At 47.5% G+C, this 23,748-nt stretch overlaps 1 protein-coding gene across 1 annotated transcript in view; it reads right to left on the reverse strand.

Moving 5' to 3' along the window:
• EPG5 (ectopic P-granules 5 autophagy tethering factor) overlaps window positions 1-23,748 on the reverse strand; it is a 2,517,217-nt gene that overhangs the window by 1,168,037 nt on the left and 1,325,432 nt on the right. Inside the window, exon 24 of the mRNA XM_069626898.1 lies at window positions 17,712-17,835. Within this exon, the coding sequence (XP_069482999.1) occupies window positions 17,712-17,835 (124 nt within the window). The remainder of the gene's footprint in view (window positions 1-17,711; window positions 17,836-23,748) is intronic.

Raw genomic sequence — 23,748 nt, forward strand, 5'->3', positions numbered from 1 at the left:
CGAAACACGTGTCGTCTGTGATCACAATAAGTCTCCATTCACACATCTGGATGGCTGTTTTTTTAACACTCTATTGCGGCGATATAACTAATTCTAAGACTTGAATATTAGAACATAGTGTCCTTTGCGCAATTTTACTACACAACCCATACCTTTATGTAGATATTTAGGTCGTTTTAACAGATTTTGGATTGTTGATATATATTATTAATTAATATTTTCTGGGCACTTCAATTGTTTAGGCAACACTAATTCATAATACATCTTTTCTATCCCCCTGAACTTGTAGAAATGTAAAGATTGTAAGTATAGTTAACACATTTTTCACATTGTCCATCATAAAATGGTATAAATTATTGCAAAATGTTTGTTCAATTAATAACTAATGGTATAAAAATGATGGCAAAATAACCGTTCAGTTAGACTGCATGCATTTGTTTGTTTACACAATTGGAGCTAAATTAGTGCAGTTGTATACAAGCTCCCCTTTATAATTAAAGAATCAAAAAGTGTGATAATATGACAAAGTATGGTCAAAATTACCACATACAGGGAATAAAGGGCCTCATCATGGGTTGAACAGAGTGGTAAAAATGTGTCATTAACGCTATTACAGCCGCATTACAGCTCTGCCAGAATCTGGGCGGAAAGTGGGAGGTTTACCTCCAACTTTTTGCTGGAGGTAAAGCCCTCTACTTTCTGCCCATTTTCGGTGATATGAGTGCACCGCTAATTGCGCCAGCGCTAATAGCGCTGAGAATACCTCATTGGGTCCAACCCAATGGGAATGGGGAATTACGGCCTCACTGCAACTCAGGATCCGGCGCCAATAGCTCCAGGGGAAAGGTGCTAATCCCTGATCATTGGAATGTTACATGGTGGAAAAAGGGGGCGTGGCTTGGCAGCCATGGAATAGGCTGGAAACCCTGTGAGCTCTGTGATCCGACAACTTGATCCGACCAAGAAACGCATATTTTTTTGATTAGCGGCAGCCCAAAAAGTATGTGCAGGCGTGGGAAGGCACAGAGCAGAGCATGAGCAGGCTGACTGCAAATTTACAGCGGAGGAACGGTCGTATTGTTACTTTGTACTGAGAGGCCGATCGCGGAAGGGACATCAAAATGGCTGCGGACGAGAACAAAGAGATCCCGAGGGGCGCACCCCTGAGACGGAGGAGCTGTCTCCGTTAGACAACGGCCGAGGAGGATCACTAGGGATACAAAATAATCATCACATTGCCCAGTCCAGGTGGCCGCAGTGAAAGGAAAGCAAGGGGAGAGACGCTGGTGGAGTGCCCGGAGCGGAGCGTGGACGATCGAAGGAACCAGCAGATACTATCGGCCCTTTGAGGATAGCAAGAATCCACTCTTGCTGGGACTGAAGACCACAGGTAAAGGGGCTGACCCACGACTCAGACACAGAACTATGTCTAATAAACCCCCAAGACTGAAGAGTAAGCAACCCACATTAGAGGAATACACTAAGACGCCGCCCGGCCCGGAAGGAGCCAGGAACAAAGACAAAGCCCAAGTTGGGAGCAGTGCCACCTTGGGTGCGAATCAGGAGGTCCTTAAGGCGATCGCCGATCTGAAGGCAGCTTGGGAGACCAAGCTCGAACTGGCGGTGACGGAACTAAAAACAGCGCTGGAGCTCCAGGTTGGGGCAGTGCAAGAGGATATGAATCTGTTACGGCAAGACGTTAGGTCTCTGGCGGAGCGCACGGAGAACCTCGAGAAGGAGATGGGCCCTTACACGGCGGACTGTGCTTCCCACCGGTCGGAGCTCCGCGCCCTGGTACAACGAGTGGGTAATCTGGAGAGCAGAGCGGAGGAGGCGGAAGGACGAGCCCGGAGAAATAATATCCGTATTGTTGGACTACAAGAAGGAGCAGAAGGCCATAACCCCATGGAATTTGTTGAAACAATGTTGCTACAAGGAATCACTGGAGGAGTGCTGTCTCAGGGGTTCGCGGTGGAAAGGGCGCATAGGGCCCTAACGAGGAGACCACCGCCAGAAGGCCCACCAAGGCCAGTGATCGCCAAGATACTTAACTACAGGGATCGAGAAAGGATCCTGGAACACTTCCGCAAAGGTGGGACAATACAAAGAGGGTCGGCAAACATAACGGCATACCCGGATTATACCCTGACGGTGCAGCGGAGCAGAATGAACTTTGGGGCAGTCAAGAGAAGATTGCGAGAAGCGGGTCATAAGTACATGCTGCTTTACCCAGCTAAACTGAAGGTTTTTCACAAGCACAGAACTTTGTTTTTTGAAACTCCGGAAGAAGCGATGGGATGGCTCGACACGCAGGGATGCCCGCAGGAGTCGGACGTTCGGACAGGAGAAGGAGGAGATTCGGATAAGTAATGAACGAGAGGGGCACCGGGGGGTGTCAGAACTTAAGACTATGGGACTGGAATATAGTCACTGAAGTAGCTTGTTGAATGGTGTGATCAGGCTGGAAGCAACACATGATCCGCTAATATTGCGATCAAGACTTGGACTAGGAGCCCTGCAGGACCAACCTTTACATCCCACATTTAGAGTTTAGTTAGGCCGCCGATAGTGCAGTGACGCCCTGCTGGGGTCTTGCCCGGGGTATCAGGGTAGGCCCAAACGCGGGGGAGCCTGAGATCCAGGGATGGAGCTGGGCAGCTGTTGGGGTAAGGTGGGGAGGAGGGAGGGAAAGGGTTGTGTGCTGTGGTTTGTTATAGTTGGGGAAGAGTTACGGGGTGAGCCTACAGCTCACGGAAAACGAGATGAACCATGGGAGACCTTAAGATAGTCACTTGGAACGTTAGGGGGCTCAATAGTTATCTGAATCGGAACAAGGTAATGATGTACCTACGCAGACAGAAAGTGGATATAGCCTTGTTACAAGAAACTCATTTAACGAAAGACAAACTAGAAGTGGTACGAAAAAAATGGAGAGGGACAGTGATGGGGGCAACATACTCTGCCTATGCAAGTGGGGTAATCACATGGGTGGCCCCACATGTTCCGTTTCAGTTGCTGAGCTTGCAGGTAGAGGCGGATGGTAGGATGGTGATCATGAGAGGGATGGTGGAAAATAGAGAGATCTGCATCGTAAATACTTATACCCCGAACCAAGATACAGCTGCGTATTTTAGGACCCTGTATAGTACACTCAGTGGCAGCGTGGGGGGAGCTATATTGCGGGGGGGAGACTTCAATTGTGTGTTGAACCCCATCATAGATAGATCAGACACTAAAATAGTTAGACCCACCCCGGCTGCAAAGGCACTACTTGCTCTATTGGCGGATTTTGGGCTGACAGACGCATGGAGAACACGTCATCCGCAGGATAGACAATATTCACATTATGCAGCCCCACAGGGCCTATATACAAGACTGGACTATGTATTTGTCACGCAGGAGTTACTGACCGAAATACCGCAGGCGGAATACAGAGCTAGAGTCCTCTCAGACCACTTGCCACTGCTGCTAACATGGCAATACCGACCCCCTAGGGGAAGGATACCCACATGGCGATTGCGTGCAGAAGCGCTTAAAGATAGCGTATTCAGGGAAGATATGCGAGAGGAAATAAGTTATTTCGAGATAAATACTGGCAGTGTCAAGACAGCGGGCACACTCTGGGAAGCCTTTAAAGTGGTACTGAGAGGAATTGCCATAGCCAAGTCTAAAGGACTGCAGGATGGGATTCTGACCGAATTACAGGACTCTGAAAAGGAATTGGAAAGGGTATTGGAATGGGGCAGCAACACTAAGGCAGATACAGAAATGGCACTGGGCCTGCAGCAGAAATGTGCAGGATACTGGGAGAGATTATGTAATCTTAATTATAAAAAAGTACATAGAAAGACAACATGCTGGAGGCGACAAACCAGGAAGACTCCTTGCGTGGCTCTACAAAAACGAGACTCCCAGGCCCCCAATCAGAACAATAGTGAAAGACAATGGCGATGTAGTGGATACGCAAGAGGGGGTTAATCAAGAATTTGCAGACTATTATAGACGCTTGTACGGAGACGAGACAGGAAGCAAAAGAGGGGAGATAGGAGACATACTGGAAGACATTGGGCTACCCCAAATTAGTGTGGAAGAAAGGGAGGAGATAGATGCTCCGATCACTCTAGAAGAGCTAGAAGACGTGGTGAGGCAGCTGCCCACGTGTAAAAACCCCGGGAACTGACAGACTCCCGAGCAACTTTTATAAGGCATATAAAGCAGAGATTCTCCCCCCACTGCTGGAAATGCTTAACGAAGCATATGAAGGTGGGAGATTACCTGAATCACTACGCGAAGCGGTTATTATACCACTCCCCAAGCCCAACAGGCCTGGTAGTGACTGCGGTTCCTATAGGCCCCTATCGATGTTAAACCAAGATAGTAAGATTTTAACAGCGGTTCTAGCAAACAGATTAAAGAAGGTCATAAACTAATTCATCCTGATCAAACAGGATATGTCCCAAATAGGAATATCTCGAATAATTTGAGGCGACTCCATGGAGTGATCGAACATACTGAAGGAGTCACTAGCGAAATGGCGATAGTGTCGCTGGATGCGATCAAGGCATTTGACTCGGTCAAATGGCCCTTGCTGAAGGTGGCCCTAGCCAACTATGGTATGGGACCAGGATATCTTCACTGGGTAGAACTCCTATATAGTGAGCCATTAGCGAGAGTGAAGACAGGAACTGTGATCTCTGAAAGGTGGCAACTTGGTAGAGGGACCAGACAGGGATGCCCCTGGTCCCCCATGTTGTATATTCTGGCCTTGGAGCCTCTGGCGATTTATTTAAGGCAGCAATATGATGCAATAGGCATTGTCGTTGGGGAAACATCACATTTAATTTCACTATACGCAGACGATATGTTATTGTATCTGCGCTACCCAGAGGAGAATCTGCAGTATGTGTTAGAAGTGGTGGAGAGGTTTGCTGAACTCTCAGGTATAGCCGTGAACCCAAGTAAATCCTGTGTGTTCCCACTGGGCAGATATAGAGGGCTCTTGGCGGAGAATTTGCCGGTACTCCAGATACCGTGGGAGGCCACAACCTTTAGGTATCTTGGGATAGACATATATCATACAGTAGAAGCCGAACATAGGCATAATACAGAAAAAATGGTTCAGAAAATGTAAAACAGCATGAAGTTCTGGGCGAAACTGCCCTTAGCAATGATGGGACGTGGGGCGATGCTCAAGATGGTGGCATTGCCCAGACTGTTGCATTGCTTCGTGAACATCCCATACTCCATACCCCGGCAATTCTTTATTAAGCTGGACAGCATATGCAGGGAATTCCTATGGTACGGGATGAGGAACAGGATAGCCCTGTGGAAACTCCAAACCCTGCATGAGAAAGGAGGCATTAAATTACCGAACTGGGAAGTATATTATGTAGCGAGCCAGTTGCAACATGTAGCCAAATGGCTCTCTGCGGAGCCTACCTTAGAGCATATGCTGCATCAAGGTGATTGCACCCCATACTTTTTGAGAGAAATTATATGGTTACCCAAGCGGGAGCTAAGAGGGGCGTCCGGGGATGCTGGGCCTTGGGTGGGGGATGTGGCAGAGGGCGTGCCGGTTGATGGACAAGCCGGCCCTGTGCTCTCCGCAAATCCCAGTGGTAACAATGATGGGGACAGACAAGCAACTAAGGTTAATGATTAGGAAGTATTGGGAACCGGTAGGAATAGCAACATTGGGAGATGTGTGGCAAGAGGGGAAAATATTGGAATTTGAGGAGCTGGTGGAACAAACGGGGTTGAGTGCTGGGCAATATATTACGTATCATGGGATGGTGCAACGAATTAAAGATACCTGGTCCGAGGTGCAACTTGCAGAGGAACCGGACACCACACTAGATGTGATATGTGATATAGCAGAAGGAGGGCATGAAACGTCTAGAGTGTACGAGATAATGATGACTCAAGTGGGCAAGGAAGTGGTGCAACTTAGACTGGACTGGGAGGAGGAAGTAGGGGATTCGAGTGACGGGATGTGGGAAAGGGCTCAGGGGTATCATAAAAAAGTATTGAGAAATGCTAGGCTGCAACAAATACAGCTGTATATAACTCACAGAGCATATCTGACGCCACTAAAGATAGCCAAATTTAAGAACGCCGGAAGCCAAGTGTGTCCCAAATGCAATGAGGAAAACGCAGGAATGGTGCATATGTTCTGGGCATGTCCACTGATAGCGAAATATTGGAGAGATATAGCACAGAAAATAGAGGACGAGGGAATCCGCATGAAGGTGGATACGGTGTGGGCTTGCTTGTTGGGAGGGTAACACAGACCGCGGAAGCTTAAACATGTGAGTAAATTGAAAGATCTGGCATATGTACTGGCTAAGAGAAGGATTGCAATGGGATGGGAAGCGTGCCACAAGCCCAATGTGGAGACGTGGTGGAGGGCAGAGGCAGAAACAGTGGCATGGCAGGAAGCGTGTAAAGGGGACATAGAGGGTGAAGCCGGAGCCCTAGCGGGTTGGAGACAATTAATAGCAGAGCTATTTGGGCCCTCGTATGATGGACCAAGTGGTGATGATTCAATAAGCGTGGCTGGAGAGGTCTCCCCACCAGAAGAGGTGGACACTGACAATGGGAGAAAGTAGGCTTGGGAGGGGGGTGGGACGGGAAATACAGTGGGCGAAAAAGTAACAATGTATATGCATTTATGAGCAAGATATGTAACCACTGTAAGTTGAGTTTGGTTTGTTATTTGTTTGAACAAAATTAATAAAATTGTTTTTAAAAAAAAATTACATGGTGGAAAAGGAACACTTGTTTTGTTTTTTTGACAACCTGAGACATTGGGAACTTTCTGTTGGCAAGAACTCTCATCATCACATTAATTCCGATTATAGCATCCTTGTACTTTAGATTTAAGTGACTAGTGTTTGTGTCAGAAGCAGGGTTTTTGGATGCAACAGTGACTGATTATTAGACATCCTGATGTTTTCCTTAGATTTCTTTAAGGCAGGGAAACTCCTCTTAGCTTTTGGGACAGAGGTTGTTATTTTTTTTTCAATACAACATTTTATTGACATTTTAACTTATGGCAGTACAACAGACATTACGTATATTCTAGAATACATTACATCACATACTAGTATAGATGCTTGGTGGTTTATTATTGGGTGGGGAGTTGATTCTGGGCTGGGGGGCGACTTAGTCAGGGGAGAGAGGAGAAGGGGATGATGGCATGCTGCTGCAAAGTCCATAAACGGGGCCCAAGTGTTCTGAAAATAGTTTAGATTCCCTGCTCGTAGGGCTGTAATCTTCTCTGCAACTACCGTTTCCCAGCATTTTGCCCACCATAGCGGGATTGATGGGCCCGTGGGATTCTTCCACAGCCGTGCCAGTGCGATTTTTGCTGCTGTTAGGAGGAGTGTACATATGCGAGCTATGTGTCCTGTGAGGGGGAGTTCCCCGTCCTCTGTGTCCCCCAGCAGGACAATACCTGGATCCCAGGGGATTGCAAGGCCTGTGATTGCTTTTATGTGGTCTAGAACTTCTCTCCAATAGTTCACTGCTTGTGTGCATGTCCATAATAGGTGGAACAGGGTTCCTTCGGTTTTGCAGCCCCTCCAGCAGCCCAGTGAGATGTTTGGGTTGGCTTTGGGCAGCTGCGTGGGGGTGATGTAGTATCTGTAACAGATCTTATATCCACACTCTCTGTTGGCGATGCATTGGGTGCTTTTGTGGGTTCTCGCCCAGATCTTGTTCCAGGTGTTCTCGTCTATTGTTCGCCCCAGATCTTTATCCCAACTGATCATGCATCTCTGATTTCGGGGTCGTGTTTGTCCAGGAGTCGATATAGTGTGGCGACCTTCCCTCTGGGTGGGGCTGTTAGTGTTAGCCCTAGCGCCGTTAGGTCTCTGGAACCCCTTTCCTCGACTGCTCTTTGTGATAGCCAGTGCCATATCTAGGAATATCTGAATTGTTCCTCTTCTGGGATTTTGAATTTGGTCTTGCACTCTTCGAACATAAGTGGGTTGCCCCTTACTATGAAGTCAGAGATTGTTCTGAGGCCCCCTTCTTGCCATGCGGCAAAACTCAGAGGTTGGAGTCCTGGTGAAAAGTCTGGGTTACCCCATACCGGTTGTTAGACAGAATCCTGTGCAGTGCCCTTAGGAACCACTACACACAATTAAGACTACAGGTGGCAATACAAGTTTTACCTTTGGTACAAGCCTTTACTACTATGTCCGAGTGGTAGAAGTGGCGGAGCAGCCAGGCTTATCTCAAGAGTATATGAGCAGTAGCAGAGATTTCACAAAGGGACCACAATTACTGTGACTCAAGCAAACAATAACTCAAGGTTTCAGGTTGAAAAATATAAGTACATTTATTTTTAAACCATTTGTTATAAACACAACACTTCTATTAAACTTAATCACAAACCACACGTCAAGTATACTACAACTAACCAATTCACTTTGTACAGAATGTCTCAAGGTAAGTACACTGTGTTGGAATGAACCAGTGTTATGAACAAAACACGTTACCGTGAATACGATTGTGATCACTTTTTGCCAGTTCGGTCTACTAAATAAACGCGTATCCGTGACATGAAATCCTACCGGGGCAAAAACACACTTAGCACCTGAGATACCCAGAGGGAGTTGGAGGCAAAAATCACAGGCAATATTTTGGTTAGGCAGACAGAATCAAGAAACACTCAGAGACAAGAGTTCAAAAGTCAAAGGGCCAGAGCCAGGGTCAAGTGACACCGGGGGCCTGTTGCCGAAGATCACACAGATAGTTCACGATTCAACGTAGCCAAGAGTACTTCAATATTGTCAATGTTCGGAAGCAAAAGTTATAAGAAGGAGGGAAGACAAGGGCAAGCCTTGGAAATGAAGAAAAGGGGTTCACCCAGTTTCCTCAAGCAGAACACAGTACCTTATGCCAATGGTGCAGCTGGTGCCCTGGCAGTTGTTCCTGTTGGTTTCCCGCAGACCCACGATTCCTGGAGCTTCGTTGTGAAGGAGGACGTCTGAAGGGGGTCTGCACCACACAGGGATGAAGCTGGCAGCAGCGACAACGAATAAAAGGTGCACTCCTTAAAAACAGGAAAGGCTTTTCAAATGGCTATCCGGATCACTACAGCTGTGTGCAGCGATTTCGACCAAGGAAGAGGATCCTCTGGCTGTGGAAGATGAGCTGGTTATCCCCACCAGGCTCAAGGGAAGAAGACTCCGGACTGGATCTTCTCTTAGTCGTTGAAGGGTAGATAGCTCAGGACTGCAACAGGGCGGGCTTCACCGGGACGGGATAGTTGCAGCAGCCGTCGTTCTCTCCGCTTCTCTTCGGTTCCTTGTAGTTCCAGTGACGACTCTACGACTTCTAAACCAAGAGACCTGCCTTTTATGTGCAAACCCCCCCATTCACACAGCCTGGCTGTCAATCACCCAGCAGGGGGGTTGTCCAGCCCAGACAACCACCTCAGCCAATCATGGCAAAGTGTGACTTGGGTTTCTAGGATACCCTGTGCAGGGGGTGACTACACCCCTCCCTCACATTCAGCCCACCTAGACACCCAGGCGCCTGGTGGAGGGCTTCTTAGCAGAAGCCTGCCAAAAGACGGTGAACAAAGTAGGCGAACCTAGTTTGCCGCACAAAGTAAAACACAAGAAGGACTTTAACAAAAAGAAATGGCGAATAAACCCAACCGGAACCAAAAGAAAGACGATTTGGTCCAGCGGGTTTAGGTTCAAGGCTAATATAATAGCCAAGAACAATACCACGTTTATCTCATATAATCGCGGTAGGAAAGTTAGGTTAGATACCACTGCCACCAGCCATGTCTAAATGTTAAAAGAGAAAAACAATGCTCTAGGAGGTACAGATAAAAAGGGATACGAATTAACCCTTTCCATTACTCCATGAACGATGGGGTGTACTGCATCTGTAGTAGATTGACTAAGTAAAGTTAATGGCAACTTTACCTTTTTCTGGGGGACTGTAGTCAGCTTCGGAAATGGAGTCGGGGGAAGTCTCAAAGACAACCCTGTGCCACGGCACTGAAGGTGCGGTGTGACACACAAAAGAAGGGGGCTACTGAAGTGGTGTACTTCAGAGTCCACAATCACAAAAACAGAGAAATGCACATGGCAAAACACAGGTAAGAGTGTGGGAAAAGCTCACACTCTTACCAAGTGGAAAAAAATAAACTCCAAAAGTCCAGCAAAGCTGCTGGGGGGCTCACTAGGTGAGGGAAATTAGCCATAAATGAGAATTCTCCCTAACACCGGTGTCAGGGGGCCTAGGGTACCTGTGCATCACCATTTTCGTGCCGCTGCTTTCCAGTTTGACACTGTTTTGTGCGTTGCGTTTAGGGGTCCTGTGTTCGGCTGTTTTTTTGGGAGCCATATGTGTGGGAGGTCGATTAGGGGAGATTTGTACCATGCTTCTATTTGTTTCCAGTATGGTAGGTCTGATGCTTGCGTCCATGTGAATGCAGGAGCTAGATGGGCCGCCCACCTATACCTGGTTACCTCTGGTGCTCCCAGACCTCCCGCGTTGCGGACTCGGGTCATGAATCGTTTCGCTTTTTGGGCGCCACCCCCCCCAGATGAATTTCAGTATGGATTGCTGCAGGCCGTTTAGTTCACTCTCTGCAATGTGTACCAGTAGTGCCAGGCAGTGGTAGATTAGTCTGGGGATCAGGTTCATTTTGATTGCTGCCACTCTTCCCAGCCAGGAGATCTCCTGCTTGTTCCAGTGGTGTATGTCCCTTCTTAATTCTCTGAATAGCTGTGGGAAGTTGCTTTGGTATATCTGGGTATGATTTTTGGGGATGCGTACCCCCAAGTATTGGATTGCTCCTTCGGCCAAAGGGATAGGGAATTTGGGGGAGAGTTCCTCCTGCTGCTTCTTTGTGATGTTGATTGCTAGTGCAGCTGATTTGTCGTAGCTCACCTTGAATCCTGATGCTCTTCCTAAGGCTTCTAGCTCTTCTCGTAGGTGGTCTAGGGAGGTGCTTGGGTGAGTTATTGTTAGGAGGACATTGTTGGCACATGGTGCCGCTTTGTATTCCCTGCTCCCCACTGAGATTCCTTGTATGTCTGAGTTTTGTCTGATACTTCCTGCCAAGGCCTCCATAGATAGTGCGAACACCATGGGCGAGAGTGGGCACCCCGGGCGTGTTCCCCGGGTGAGGGCTATGCTTTCCGGTCTGTTCCCATTTACTCGCAGCTGGGTTGTTGGGGATTGGTAGTTCGCCATTATCCATGTTGTGAAGTTATGGCCAAACCCCATGTCTTCGAGTGTGTTCTTAATGTTCTTAATGTAGCCCCAGCCTATCAGGTTGAAGGCTTTGTGCGCGTCTAGGGATATGACCAGGAGTTCTTCCTTCTGCCGTGTGGCACTCTCGATGAGGTCTAGCGTTCTTCTGATATCATCGAACGTGCTCCTCCCAGGGATGAACCCAGTTTGGTCCCTGTCTATTAGGTCTGGGAGTACCTTCTCTAGTCTGGCGGCCAGGACTTTGGAGTAGATCTTCCTGTCTAGGTTCATGAGCATTATTGGTCTGTAGGATGTTTCCTGTTTTGGGTCTTTCCCAAGTTTATGGGCCAGTATGGTGAGTTATTGCCCCATCGACTTGGTGATCTTCCCGGATTCTAGGAACGAGTTAAATACTGTTAGCTGTGGGGCTAGTGTCTGCACGAATGATTTGAGGAATTTCACTGTTAGGCCATCAGGGCCTGGAGCAGTGTTCTTCAGGGACTTGATGGCTTCCCCAACTTCCTCTATCGTTATTGGGGTTTCCAGGGAGTCGAGCCGGGGTTCCATGTTGGGTGCTTTGAATGGTTGTAGGTATTGTCTGCTCTGGTGTTGGTCCTCTGGTTGGGTAGGTGGGCCAGTCATGATTGTTTTGTGATGGGCTAGGAGGGCACTCATTTTTCCTGTGTCTGTGTATCGGGTTATGCCGTCTTCCCAGGTGATGCAGACTGCATTGTTCCTTTTGTATATCCGCTGTAGCTTATGGGCGAGTATTGGGTTTGCCTTGTTGCTTTTGCTGTAATAAAACTACTTTGTATAGGCAAGGGCTTTGGCCTATCGGTCCGCCCAGTGCATTTCTAGTGCAACTCTCGCTTTCTTCAGTTCCCTCTCTAGTTTCCTAGTGTGGTGGATTTTTAGACGCTTTTCTATCTCGGAGACTTTTAGCTCCAGGGCAGTTGCTTGGATCTTGGCGATCCGGTAGTGTTCAGCTGCTGCGCTTATTAATGTTCCTCTGACTATGGGTTTCATGGCTTCCCATATTATTCTGATTAGCATATCAGGGGTTGTGTTTTCCTTTAAGTAATTTGTCAGTGCATCCCTTACCTCTGTTTTAATGACCGGGTCTAGGGGTATGGAGTCGTTTAGCCTCCAGTACCTTGAAGGAGATGCTGGTAGCCCACTTATCGCTAGGTCTGCTGATACCGGGGCATGGTCTGAGATCATTCGGGTGTGGATTTCTATGTTTTCCAGGCATGGGACTGGTAATAGGTCAATCCGAGAGTGACCTTCGTGGGCGTTGGAATAGAAGGTGTAGTCCCTGGCCCCACTGTTCGCGAGCCTCCATGCATTTATTGTTTCCGTTTCTCGCATTAGCCTGGCGAAGGTTAGGGCTCGGGCGTAATCCAGGTTGGATGGCAGGAGGGTTTTGGCTGGTAAGGGATCTGGGACCATGTTGAAGTCTCCTCCCATGAGAAGGTGCCCTGCGGTAAATGTTACCAGTGTTGGGATTAAGTTCAGTAGGAATTTGTCCTGGTCTTTGTTGGGATAGTAAATCCCTGCTATGGTGATAGGCTGTTCTGACATATATCCCTTAACCAAAAGGTGTACCTGCCTGCTGGGTCTCTTTTTACTGTGGGGTCCCAGAGTGGGAAATTGTTGCTCAGTAGGATTGCTACCCCCCGCTTCTTTTGCCCCGAGGAGGCAAAGTAGGTCTGTTTTTATCTACGAAGCCTCAGGCGGTGCTCGTCTGCGGCCAGTAGGTGGGTCTCTTGGAGGATCACGATATCGCCCACTAGGTTGTTGAGCCTGCTCTCTACTGGTTTGCGTTTTCTCTGAGAATTGAGGCCGCCCACGTTCCATGTGAGGATGCAGACGTTTCTATCCTCCTACAGCCCTATTAGGTTCTTGCCGTTGTGCCCCTAAGGGCTTCTTTATTACAGTTTTTCGGGCTGTGCCTGGTGGTTCCCCCTTGGTGAGTGTGCATGTGTTATGCCTGTGATCGTCTGAATTGTGGTGCCGTATTCCTTACTAGGGGCCAACACGCCCCAACTTTCCCCCCAACATTTTCCCACCCGCTTCCCCCCAAACCCCAACTCTTTGGACCAAGACCAGCCTCATCCAACGGGGTAGGCTAGCTGGACCTCATCGTCGAGCTAATAGGAGCCAACTGGATGCGAGCGCCGTCAACAGGACGACTAAAGAGCGCGAGGTCCGGTAGAGCGGGACTGATTGCCTTGCATTAAGCTTTGGTATGAGGGATGCTGGGGCTGTTTGTCTGTGGCGTTACCCTGAGGCATTGGTGCACCCTCTCCCATTTCACACTTCCCCTGTGGGGTTCCTATGATTATGTCATGGTAGTACCTTATGTGGGTGGATCGCTGCGGTGAGCGAGCAGGTTTTTGGCTGTGGTCATTATTCTTGGATCAGTCTGGTTCTGTGGTCTTCCGTGGGCCCCTGAGTCTGCGCTTCCTCGTAGCCCGCGTCCAGGCTCTGTTCGAAGGTGGTTTCATCTTGTCTTGGCTATTCGGAGACTCCACTTTCTGGCCCTTTCCCCATGAATTTCTCTGCTTCGTTGGGGGTCCGGATGTACCCCCGAGTCCCCTCCAATGTAAAGTTCAAGGCCGTTGGGAAGCTCCATCAGTACTGCACCTTTCAAGTGTTTTTCGCTTTTGTATGGTCGTGATAGATAAGTCCTGGTACAGTGAGATGCTTGCCCCCCTGAAGAGGATTTGCTTGATTGCTATGGCCTCCCTCATGATCTCTTCCTTTATTTTGAAGAAGTGTATCCATGTTAAGACATCAGGAGGGAACGGGAGGATTGCCTCTGGGCTGTTCGGTAGTCTCGGTCGAGCTCCAGGGGGGAACTATCTGGGAGGGTCAGGATGAATCTAAACAATTCCCTTGTGACGTTCTCCAGTTAAACATCCGTGATTGTTGGGGGTATTCCCCGCATGTGGATGTTGTTCCTCCTGCAACGGTTTTCCGCGTCTTATTGCTTGAGCTCCAGTTGGTCACATTTTGCCTCTAGTGCTACTTTTCTGTCCAGGTTTCTTTCCAGGTCGAAGGCATGGCCGCACACTGTGTTTTCCAGGTCTCCTGTGCATTGTTCCACCTCTGCCACTCTCTTGTCGAGTGCCGTGATTTTCTTTGTGACCTCCTCAGTCCCCCTTTGTATCTACTTTGTTATTGCTGCTAGCAAGTCTTTGAGGTCGGATTTGGTTGCCGATTGGGCCGCTTCCGGACCCGCAGGTGTGGTGGTCATCTATGTGGCGGGGTCTGACATATGTTTGGCTTTCTTTAGCTTCTCAGATGTGGGGTTGCTCATCAGGGACGCGATGTACATTTGTTTCGTTGCTTTACCACTTTTCGCATTGGTTGTTGTGTTAGTTTTGGCGCAAACATTGGAGTGCGCTGACTCTTTAGCTATATGCGTATTTAGGCAGTTTTTGGGGTTGTAGTATGCACTGCGTGGGTAAGAAAGGGGGGGACAGAACAGTGGTGGGTGCCCTTGTGCTTTGAGGGGCCTGGGGGGGTCTGCTTCGCTGGCGAGTTGGTGTTTTTTTCCCCCTTAGCGGTAGTCCAGCTGTGGGGATACTTCAGCTCTGCTTCTCTGCGTGATGGCTGATGTAGAGGGCTGCCCGGCGGGGTGCTCTCCCAGGGCTGTGCAGTGACTCCTTCGGTGCCTCTCGCGGTGGGTGTCCACATGCTTTGGGGAGCCCGTGGGCTCTGCTTTCCTGGTGGGTTGGTGGTTTGATGGTTTTTTCCCCTCCTTAAGGGGTGATGCGGCTGTAGGGGTCCTTCAACTCCCCTCCTCCATGTGTGGCTTGATGTGGAGTGTTGCCCGGCGGGTTGCTCACCCACTCTGCACAGTGACTCCTTGGGTGGCTCCTGAGCCTGCCGTAGGCTTCCTTGGAGATGTGGGCCAGCCGGCATCTTCCAAGGGCACTCCTTGAGCCCTTCCTCCCTCCCTCCCTTGTGGTCAGCAGTGTTAGCTGGGCCTGTGCTGCGTGGTGGATTTTGGGGGGCTTACCCCTTTGAGGGCTGCAGGCCGGATAATGCCAGGTCTTGGGGGTATCCCCGTTGGGCCCCCCGTGGGGTCAGCCCCGCGGGATCACCCGCTGTGGCACTTTCGGCAGGGAGGGAGGGATCTTACCGCCAGCTTTTGCTTCGCTATGCTTCTTGAAGCTGTTCCGGCTCTTGGATTGCTTCGGTCTGTTGCGCCGTCCGTCCCTCGGCTTATAGCTTTGTTAGATCTCACCCTGGGGCGCTGATGAGTGCAGGTGCTATCCCGGTCGGTCGCTGCGGCGGCACGTGTTGTCTGTGGTTCGAATCAGAGCATCTCAGAGGGTTAGTGCTGGCGGTACTCTCATGATAAGTGCGCTGTACTCAAGCCCCTCGGGCGGGGATGGCTGCTGGTGCTGTGGTGTATCTCCCCCCGGCACGTCGGTCTTGGGCACATTGGGCTCACTCCGTAGGCGTCGCGCTCCCCAGTAGTGAAGGCGCTAGGCGTTCAGGTTGGTGGTGCTGCTTTGGATACTCTGCGTCTTCCCGCTCCCTGCAGGGCTCTGTATGGTGGGGTCTGCCATTTTTATTTCGGTGCTGGTGGCCGCACGCGTTGTCAACTCAGCGTTATCTGGGAGTTGGAGCCTTTATGAACGGGTCCAAGTGCAGCGATAGGTGCGGGATCTCTTCAGCTACATATGGCGTTGTTTTGTTGTCTTAACGGGAGATATTCAGTGCATAAAGCTGCTCGAACTACGGGTCCGGCCAGGAGCTCTGAGGGAGCCATGCTATCCGTGTCGGCTCCAAACCACGCCCCCGACAGAGGTCTTTTTACAACAATTTTTCAGGTTAATAAAAGATAATGTGGCTCAAAACTGTAAACAAAATGATGAGCATCTTTTTTGGCTAATATTCTTTTTGACACAGTTCTGGCACTTCTTTAAGAAAAAAATGATTACTTTTGGATGGATCTGAACAAAGCATGATGTCCCAGAAGCAAGATGGGAAAGAAAAAAAAAAACTAAATAAATCCTGCAGCAAATTAAGAAAAAACATGATGTGCTTTGATGGTATTTATGTGAAGACAAGGAATACAAACACCTCAAGGGAAATTAAAGTGAATAGATCTTTGAATGACAGCACAGACGTTTTAGAGCCAAATATACAACACAACCTATCACATATGTAGCCTTCAAAACAAGTTCCTCGATCCAAAAATCCATCAACTAATAAGCAAGTCTATTTGCAAAATGTAATGGTGCAATATCAGTGGTCCAGGCTACTATGGTCGGCTTCCTAAAGACAATTTCATGGTTACTCATTATGTGGTCATCCAGATGTTTTGGACTTCAACTCTCATGGTCACTCGCCAGCATGATTAATTGTGAAGAATGATCTGAGTTATAGTGCAAAACATCTGCAGGGTCATATAAATGAGCAGCCCTGGGGGAAGAACATTACATGCACAAGACTAAACCCTATAAGTTACTTGAGCATATCACCAAGTTTATATTCCCTTGCTTGAACTACAGAGCAGTTCATCATGTTCACACAGTATATTTTGCATAGAAGCTGCAGATCTCAGGGAGCGGTCTGGGATTTTATTGCCAGAATATGTACACTGTAGGGATGTGCTAAGATGCAGAAAAGACTTGACAGGAACATTTAGTCCACTGGGAGTTACCTTTAGAATAACTGCTTCCCAGCTTGCAAGCCCTTCTGAACTATCGGTTTGTTAGGAAATGTCTGAAGGTTTTTGTGGAAAATTGAAATAGAAATAGTATGGACTTTCTATTTCTATTTCTGGTACTCTCTAGATTTACATTCCTGTATTGTGATTTGAGTTGTTCTGAAAATGTTTAATTTGTATCAATGTTTTTTTCTATTTGTATTCTTTTAATTAGGTTTACAGCACTATAATTCACTTTGTATTCAGTTTGCTTCTTAGGTCCTCATGCCCCTAGTATCACAGCTCCCTTTTTGTCAAGCACCCTAAATATCTAAAAACCTTTCTATTTTATTAATGTTTTAACTCAAACACATCCCAATTACATGATGACGCATATCCTCTCTACAGAACCTCTGATAGAAAAATGTCTTCCTTCTGCTTCCACTCCCTGGAAGGCTTCCCAAAGCAGTCATCCAATAGCCACCTGAAACTAAGACTCACTTTCTCCTAAATTATCTGAACATAGAATTTAGTAGCAACAGAAATGACATGCTCTGTTTTGTGCTTACACTTAAAGCGGCAATGGCTCCAGGGTCATAAACATATTTGATAAAGCATGAGAGAGGTTTTACCCATATCCCTGCGACTGACGCACACTTGGGATTTCAGAGATAATTAGATGCATAGAAAGCAAGTTTGACACAAAGTGAACGAATAGCGCACACGTCTGCGTCACAAGAAATTTGTTTTGCATTAGGAATGCAATTTTGACACCGTCAGATTTTGAATCAAATATACAAAAAGCAGTCTATTTTACCTGATCATTTAGCATAACTTTCGCCAGCCGGTGAGGATCATACTTCTTTGTTAAAGAAGGGACGTAGACATCTCCTTTCTGAAAATTCTCATCCTCCAGCCAAACAGTAAGTACATTGAAAAGCCTAAAGGAAACACAGAGGGCAATATTATTTCAGGGGAAAAAGAAGCACTATGAACATCACATTCATATTCACAGACTGGTATACATTTACAAATGTGTGACTCATTGCACTGCAATTCTATTACAAATACATAATAATGGCATATTTCAGATATATGTTGAAAATATACTTTCTGAAGTATGGTTTATATGAATAGTGGAGGGGAATGGAAAATTGCATGGTATGAATTACAGTACCTTTTTAAAATCTGCTACATCTGACAAAAAAAGGCAGAAGTCCATGAGATAGGATAAGGCTGCTCTATGTCTCAAGGATTTAATGCTCGCAGTGCAACTGATGGCAATGTTCCATTAATAGCCCATTTCCCATTATCCTTCTGTAGGGAACATCATACATGATTCTAACACCTTATGTGATGAAAAAAAGTGTCCTTAAAATAAATGTAAAGAGTTGATAGCAGAAATGTATGAGTAATCCACTCTAACTTTGTCCTTTAAATGCTATTGAATAATGAACACTTGCAGTAACCTCTATAAGTGTAACCATAGTGTCACCCCTGTGTCTCTGTGGAAATTACCTGGTTCATCAATACCATGCTAAGTAATTTGCAAGGGTGTCCAAACATGTTAGGGTTGTACTTTGGTTTTGAGTAATTCGTAGTATGCTTCTTCACAATGATTGCACCCGATCAATTTTTTCAAACTTTTATCAAAAGCGATGATTTACCTTTCCATGCGACAAGTGTACCTTTTTGGCAATCAACAAAGCAATTGACATCAGTTCATAAGACTACTTGGGCAATTTTTTCATTCAAAACAAATGACACACTGTTGGGTTGTACCCTAGCTACCATCAGTAACAATTTCTATTCCAAAATTCAGCAACCACTGGACATGCCCAGATCATTTAATACAAACAAGCGTCCAATACATCATTTCTCGGGCAGATTGCTTCTACAATGTAGTTTTATCACTTTATCCTGGATGGTGAGACAAACTCTATTTAGTCATTTCAATTGTATTATTTTATAACACTAATACAATGAGACTGTAACAAGTGTTCACCTCTAGTCGAGAGAGGGTCACATTGGGAAGGAAGCTCCCTATGGGATTGGGGGCGACTATTCTCAGGAAACGTGGTATGCCTCCGCTTCAGGGCCACTAACCCCTTCTTCATTACCAAGCCCTCCTTCCTCCCCTTTAGCCAGAGCCAATGTGTTTTATTGTCAAATTAGTCAAAATAATATACTTGACAAGACTAAAATACTAAAATACCAACCAAGTATTTTACATCTAGTTTTAAAAGAAGTACTGTGAAGAATAAGATGTCAATGGCCCAAGCAAAAGCAATAAACCAGCACAGGATTTCAAAATGAGCTCAGCTGCGACGCAGATAGAGAACGATCCTCCAAGGAGGAAATGTGGGAGCTGTGCACTGGGCGAGCTGACAGGAGCTGAAAGGGAAGCTGTGAACAGAGAAAAGGGAGAACACAAACCTGGTCCTGGCTGGAAGGACCCTTGCGCTGCTTCCTTGATGAACCTCTGGGCATCTCCGGCCCCGGTGAAGCACCTGCGAGGAAGGACGCGCAGCTGCGCAGTGTCAAATGTCTGCAGGGCTGCTGCAGAGCCTGCTGCTTACCCGAACAGTACTGGAGCCTCAAGGAACAACGCAGCTGCTCTGGAATCGCTAGTACCTACAATAAAGAAGCTAACATGTACACAGGTTACCAGAGAGGCATTGGAGGTCAGGGGAAGCAAGGGAGTGAAGAGGTCTGGGACCCTGAAGGGACATTGCAAGTCTGGGACCCGCACCCATATGAAAGTGAAATCAAAAGGGTGTCTGGGACCCCGAGGAATAAGAGGGTCTGGGACCCTGAAGGGACATTGATATGGGTGTGGGCACCACGACTCGCAAAGTCGAAGTATAAGAGGTTTTGGGACCCCGAGAATAACCAGGGGAGAGGATTCATATGTTTGGCAGGAGAGTGAATTAAACAGATACAACAATGAAGCGTGAGTCTGGGACCCTGCACCCATATGAGAAGCCATGAATAAGAGACTCTGGGACCCTGAGTGAAGAAGGAGCAAACAGGGGATGTTGTATGCTTGGCAGGAGAGTAACCCAAGCAGATACAATCCTATGTTGTGAGTCTGGGATAGACACCCATGTGAAAGGCAAAGACCTGAAGTAACAGGGAACAAGAGGGTCTGGGACCCAAGAGAAAGAGACACAGACCGCAGGAGGACAACAGCGTGGCAGGAGAGTAAATCAAGCCATTCAGATCCTTGCAAGTCTGGGAACTGAACCCCCATAAGAAGTTGAGAACAAGAAGGCCAAGGACCCTGCAAGTGAAAAGGACATAATCCTATGCCTGGTAGGGAAGTGAGCTAAATTGGTGGGATAAAAGCTGTCAATCTGAGAACTATATCCTTGTGAATTACCTAGTGACAGTTAACTAAAAGGATACAGGGCTCTGAGGCCCAGAGGGAATGAAACTAGAAGACGTCTATGGGAAAGGAGCACAACCCTATCCTTGGAATCCTATACTTATGATTTCATCACTTTTGATTGCTGAGAGACTGGGAACCTTTCCGTTTGTTGGAACTACCGTGAACACTTTACTTTGGCAACAGATCATCCTTGTACATTTGGTTTAAGTTGTGAGTGTTAGGAACAGAAGTAGGTTTCCAAGACACAACAGTGACAGATTTTGTTTGATTTTGGACAATTTCACTAGTTTCTTTGAGGCAGGGAAATCCCTTTTAGCTTTAGGGATAGAAGGGCTTTTTACAATTAGTTCATGATTAATAAAAGTCTGTACCCAAAAATATGACACCATTGTGTTTGAGCCGTTTTTTGCTCTCTTACAGTGGGCACAGGGATGATTGCAAAGAAAGAATGGTTAATGATGAAAGGGGAAGCAGGGGACAGATTGGGGGAAAACTGGAGGCCAGGAAAAAGAGGCAGGAGTAGCAAAGAAGAGAATCTATTTGAGAGCTATTAAGTCAAAGAAAGTAAGCGTGCATCCAAGATTAGATACAGGAAGACGAGCGGAAACAGTGGAGTGGAGGGAGTGAGAAAAGGATGAAAAAAGATAAGAAAACATGTTAATCCTCGCAATAGATATGATATGGCATTTATAACGTGCCTATACACAAGTGTTTCAAGGCGCGACGAGGCAAGGGAGGGGAACAGCGGGAAGACACACAACGATCTTACTAGGCCAGGTGACATTGAGATCGTGCAAGTGCAGGGGAGGAGGGGTAGGGAAACGTGCAAGGGGAAGGGGGAGGGGAAGTGCAGCACATGGGATAACCAGTGCATAAATAAAAACAATAAATAAGAACAAAAAATATAAGAGGTGCAGCCTGCTAGTGGCAGGTACAAGGGTAAGTGCAGAGATCAGGTGTCCGGTGCTGGTAGGGGGCTGTAGGGATACAGAAAAAGCACCAGAGTGCAAGGGTTGCCAGGGGGGCAGTGCAGGTGTGCAACTGCCGGGGAGGGGACATGGGCCCAGGAACTGAGGGTAGCCAGGTGACCAGTGCAATTTCAGCCAGGAGTTCGGCAGGGGAGAGGAGGAGAGAAAGCAGAAGCAAAGAGGAAGGTCTTGAGGTGCTTCCGGAACCGGGGATGGTTCTCCTCAAGTTTCAGAGTGGCAGATAGGCTGTTCTAGAGGGAGGCCCCAGCCGATGAGAGATCCACCACCAACTCGTTGCTTGGAGAAGCGACCGACCCTGAGAGAGTTGGAGGCGGATGAGCAATGAGCTTGAGCAGGAAGATATTTAGAAAAAGAGAGTTGAAGGTATCGAGGCCCCAGAAGGCCTTGTGGACAATGCAAAGGGTTTTGAACTTCATCCTCGCTGCCGCCACTGGGAGCCAGTGCAGAGATTTCAGTCCTGGAGAGATACGATTCCTGGGCTTGAGGCCAAGGACAAGTCTGGAGACAGTGAGCTTCTGGGGGAAGGAGAGGAAAGGAAGAACACCTCTGAGGAGGTGCGGCTGTTAGTGTGACTTCTTAGAGATGTCAGGGATATGAGGAGAGAAGGAGAGTGTGGCGTCGAAGATGACCCGAGGTTTTTAGCCTCACAGGTTGGAGCAGGAAGAGGGCCAAGAGAGGCCGGCCAGAAAGTGACGGGAAAGGAGGGAGTGGGTGGGTGTGCCGATGAGGAGAATCTCAGTCTTATTGGCATTAAGGCAGATATCATTGACGACACACCACTCCTGGATAGCAGACAGACAGTCAGAGATGAGAGAAGAAGAGGCGGCTGAAGGGAGCCCGAAAATTAGCTGAGTGTCATCTGCATAGCACTGAAAGTTGGGGCACTGAACGGCAATGCAGTGGGCAAGAAGTGCCAGGTATTGGTTGAAAAGCCAGGGAGAGAGGTTAGACCCCTGCGCGATACCACAGGTAGAGAGAGAGATAGAGGAGAGGAAGGACCCAAGTTGGACCTGGGAGGGTCGATCGGAGAGGAGAAAGATGAAAGAAGTCGCTCAAGAAAGAGAGAGGAAGTGTATAGAGAGACAAATTAAACAGACCAACAACAGAGCAGTTGGTGACGCGGGAGAGTAGAGGACGCGAGTAAAATGGTTCGCAAGCCCAGCAGACAAAGAAAGAGCAGTCAGAACGAAACCACTGCTAGAAGGATCCTAAGACCCAAAGAGAGGTTATGGAAGATAGGAGAAAGGTACAGTGAGCAAAAAGCAGATGGCTGCAAACTCTCAAAGTGGTTAAAAACCACTGAACAGGTTATCATGCTGTGTTCTTTCGAGAGAGGGGCACCTGCTACCTTTTTTGTATTTTTGGAAGGAACTTCGGGTTGGTCACCCTAAGTTACCTGGGGGCAACCAGATGTGGACTCCCTGATCACTGTGCTCAGAGAGGCACAGATTCAACCCATTGATGAGGCCCAATAAGGCTGAAAGACGTGTATGGCGTTGCAGTTGGTACTCTTGTTCAGAAGGGAATTCTCATAGCATTTCGGTGCTGGACTGCCCATGTGGTGCGGGACAAAGACTGACATGCAAATGAATATTTCCCATCTGTGAAAGGTACAGTGAGCAAAAAGCAGATGGCTGCGAACTCTCAAAGTGGTTAAAAACCACTGAACAGGTTATCAGGCCATGTTCGTTCGAGGGAGGGGCGCCTGCTACCTTTTTTTATTTAGGGAAGATAGGAGAGTAGGGTGGTCCAACGTGCCAAATGCAGCTGAAAGATCAAGAAGTGTGAAGACAGTTTGTTGTACTGCACAGAGAGGAGAGAATTTGAGATGTGCAGAAGGCATTTTTAGTATTCAGCAGAATGGGATGGATGAAAGTCAGATGGATAGAGAGAAGGCACTGAGTGCAAATTGAAAAACAAGATTTGGATGTAAAATCACTTTCAAGAGGTTTATACAAGAAAGTAAGAAAAGAGATGGGTCTGAAACTAGAGGGAAGTGTAGGATTAAGCAAGGTTTCTTTTGAGAATAGGAACTATGGTTACATGCTTAAATAAGGCTGGAAAGGTGGAAGGTCCTCTTTACTAAACCATTTAACTCTGGCAATAATGGGCTCTCGGATCTCCACCTGCAAGCGGACTTTTAAAGCATTATCTATAATCAGAACTTTAGTTGCCCCTAGCAATGATGGGACGGGGGCAATGCTTAAAATGGTGGTCCTGCCTAGGCTTCTACATTACTTTAGTAATATTCCATATATGATACCTAAGAAGTTTTTTGCTAAATTGAACAGTTTGTGTAGGGACTTCCTGTGGCATGGTACCCATTCCCGTGCTCCCCGCAGGTGCCGCTGGTTGCTTTAGCAGGGGGAGATGGGCAACTGAGGTTGCTTATTAGGACCTACTGGGAATCGGTTGGGCTGGTAACGTTAGGGGATATTTGGCAAGAGGGGACCATCAGAGATTTTGAAGGTCTT

This window comes from Ambystoma mexicanum, chromosome 6p (assembly GCF_040938575.1).
Source record: "Ambystoma mexicanum isolate Mex_15411 chromosome 6p, UKY_AmexF1_1, whole genome shotgun sequence".
Taxonomy (NCBI): Eukaryota; Metazoa; Chordata; class Amphibia; order Caudata; family Ambystomatidae; genus Ambystoma; species Ambystoma mexicanum.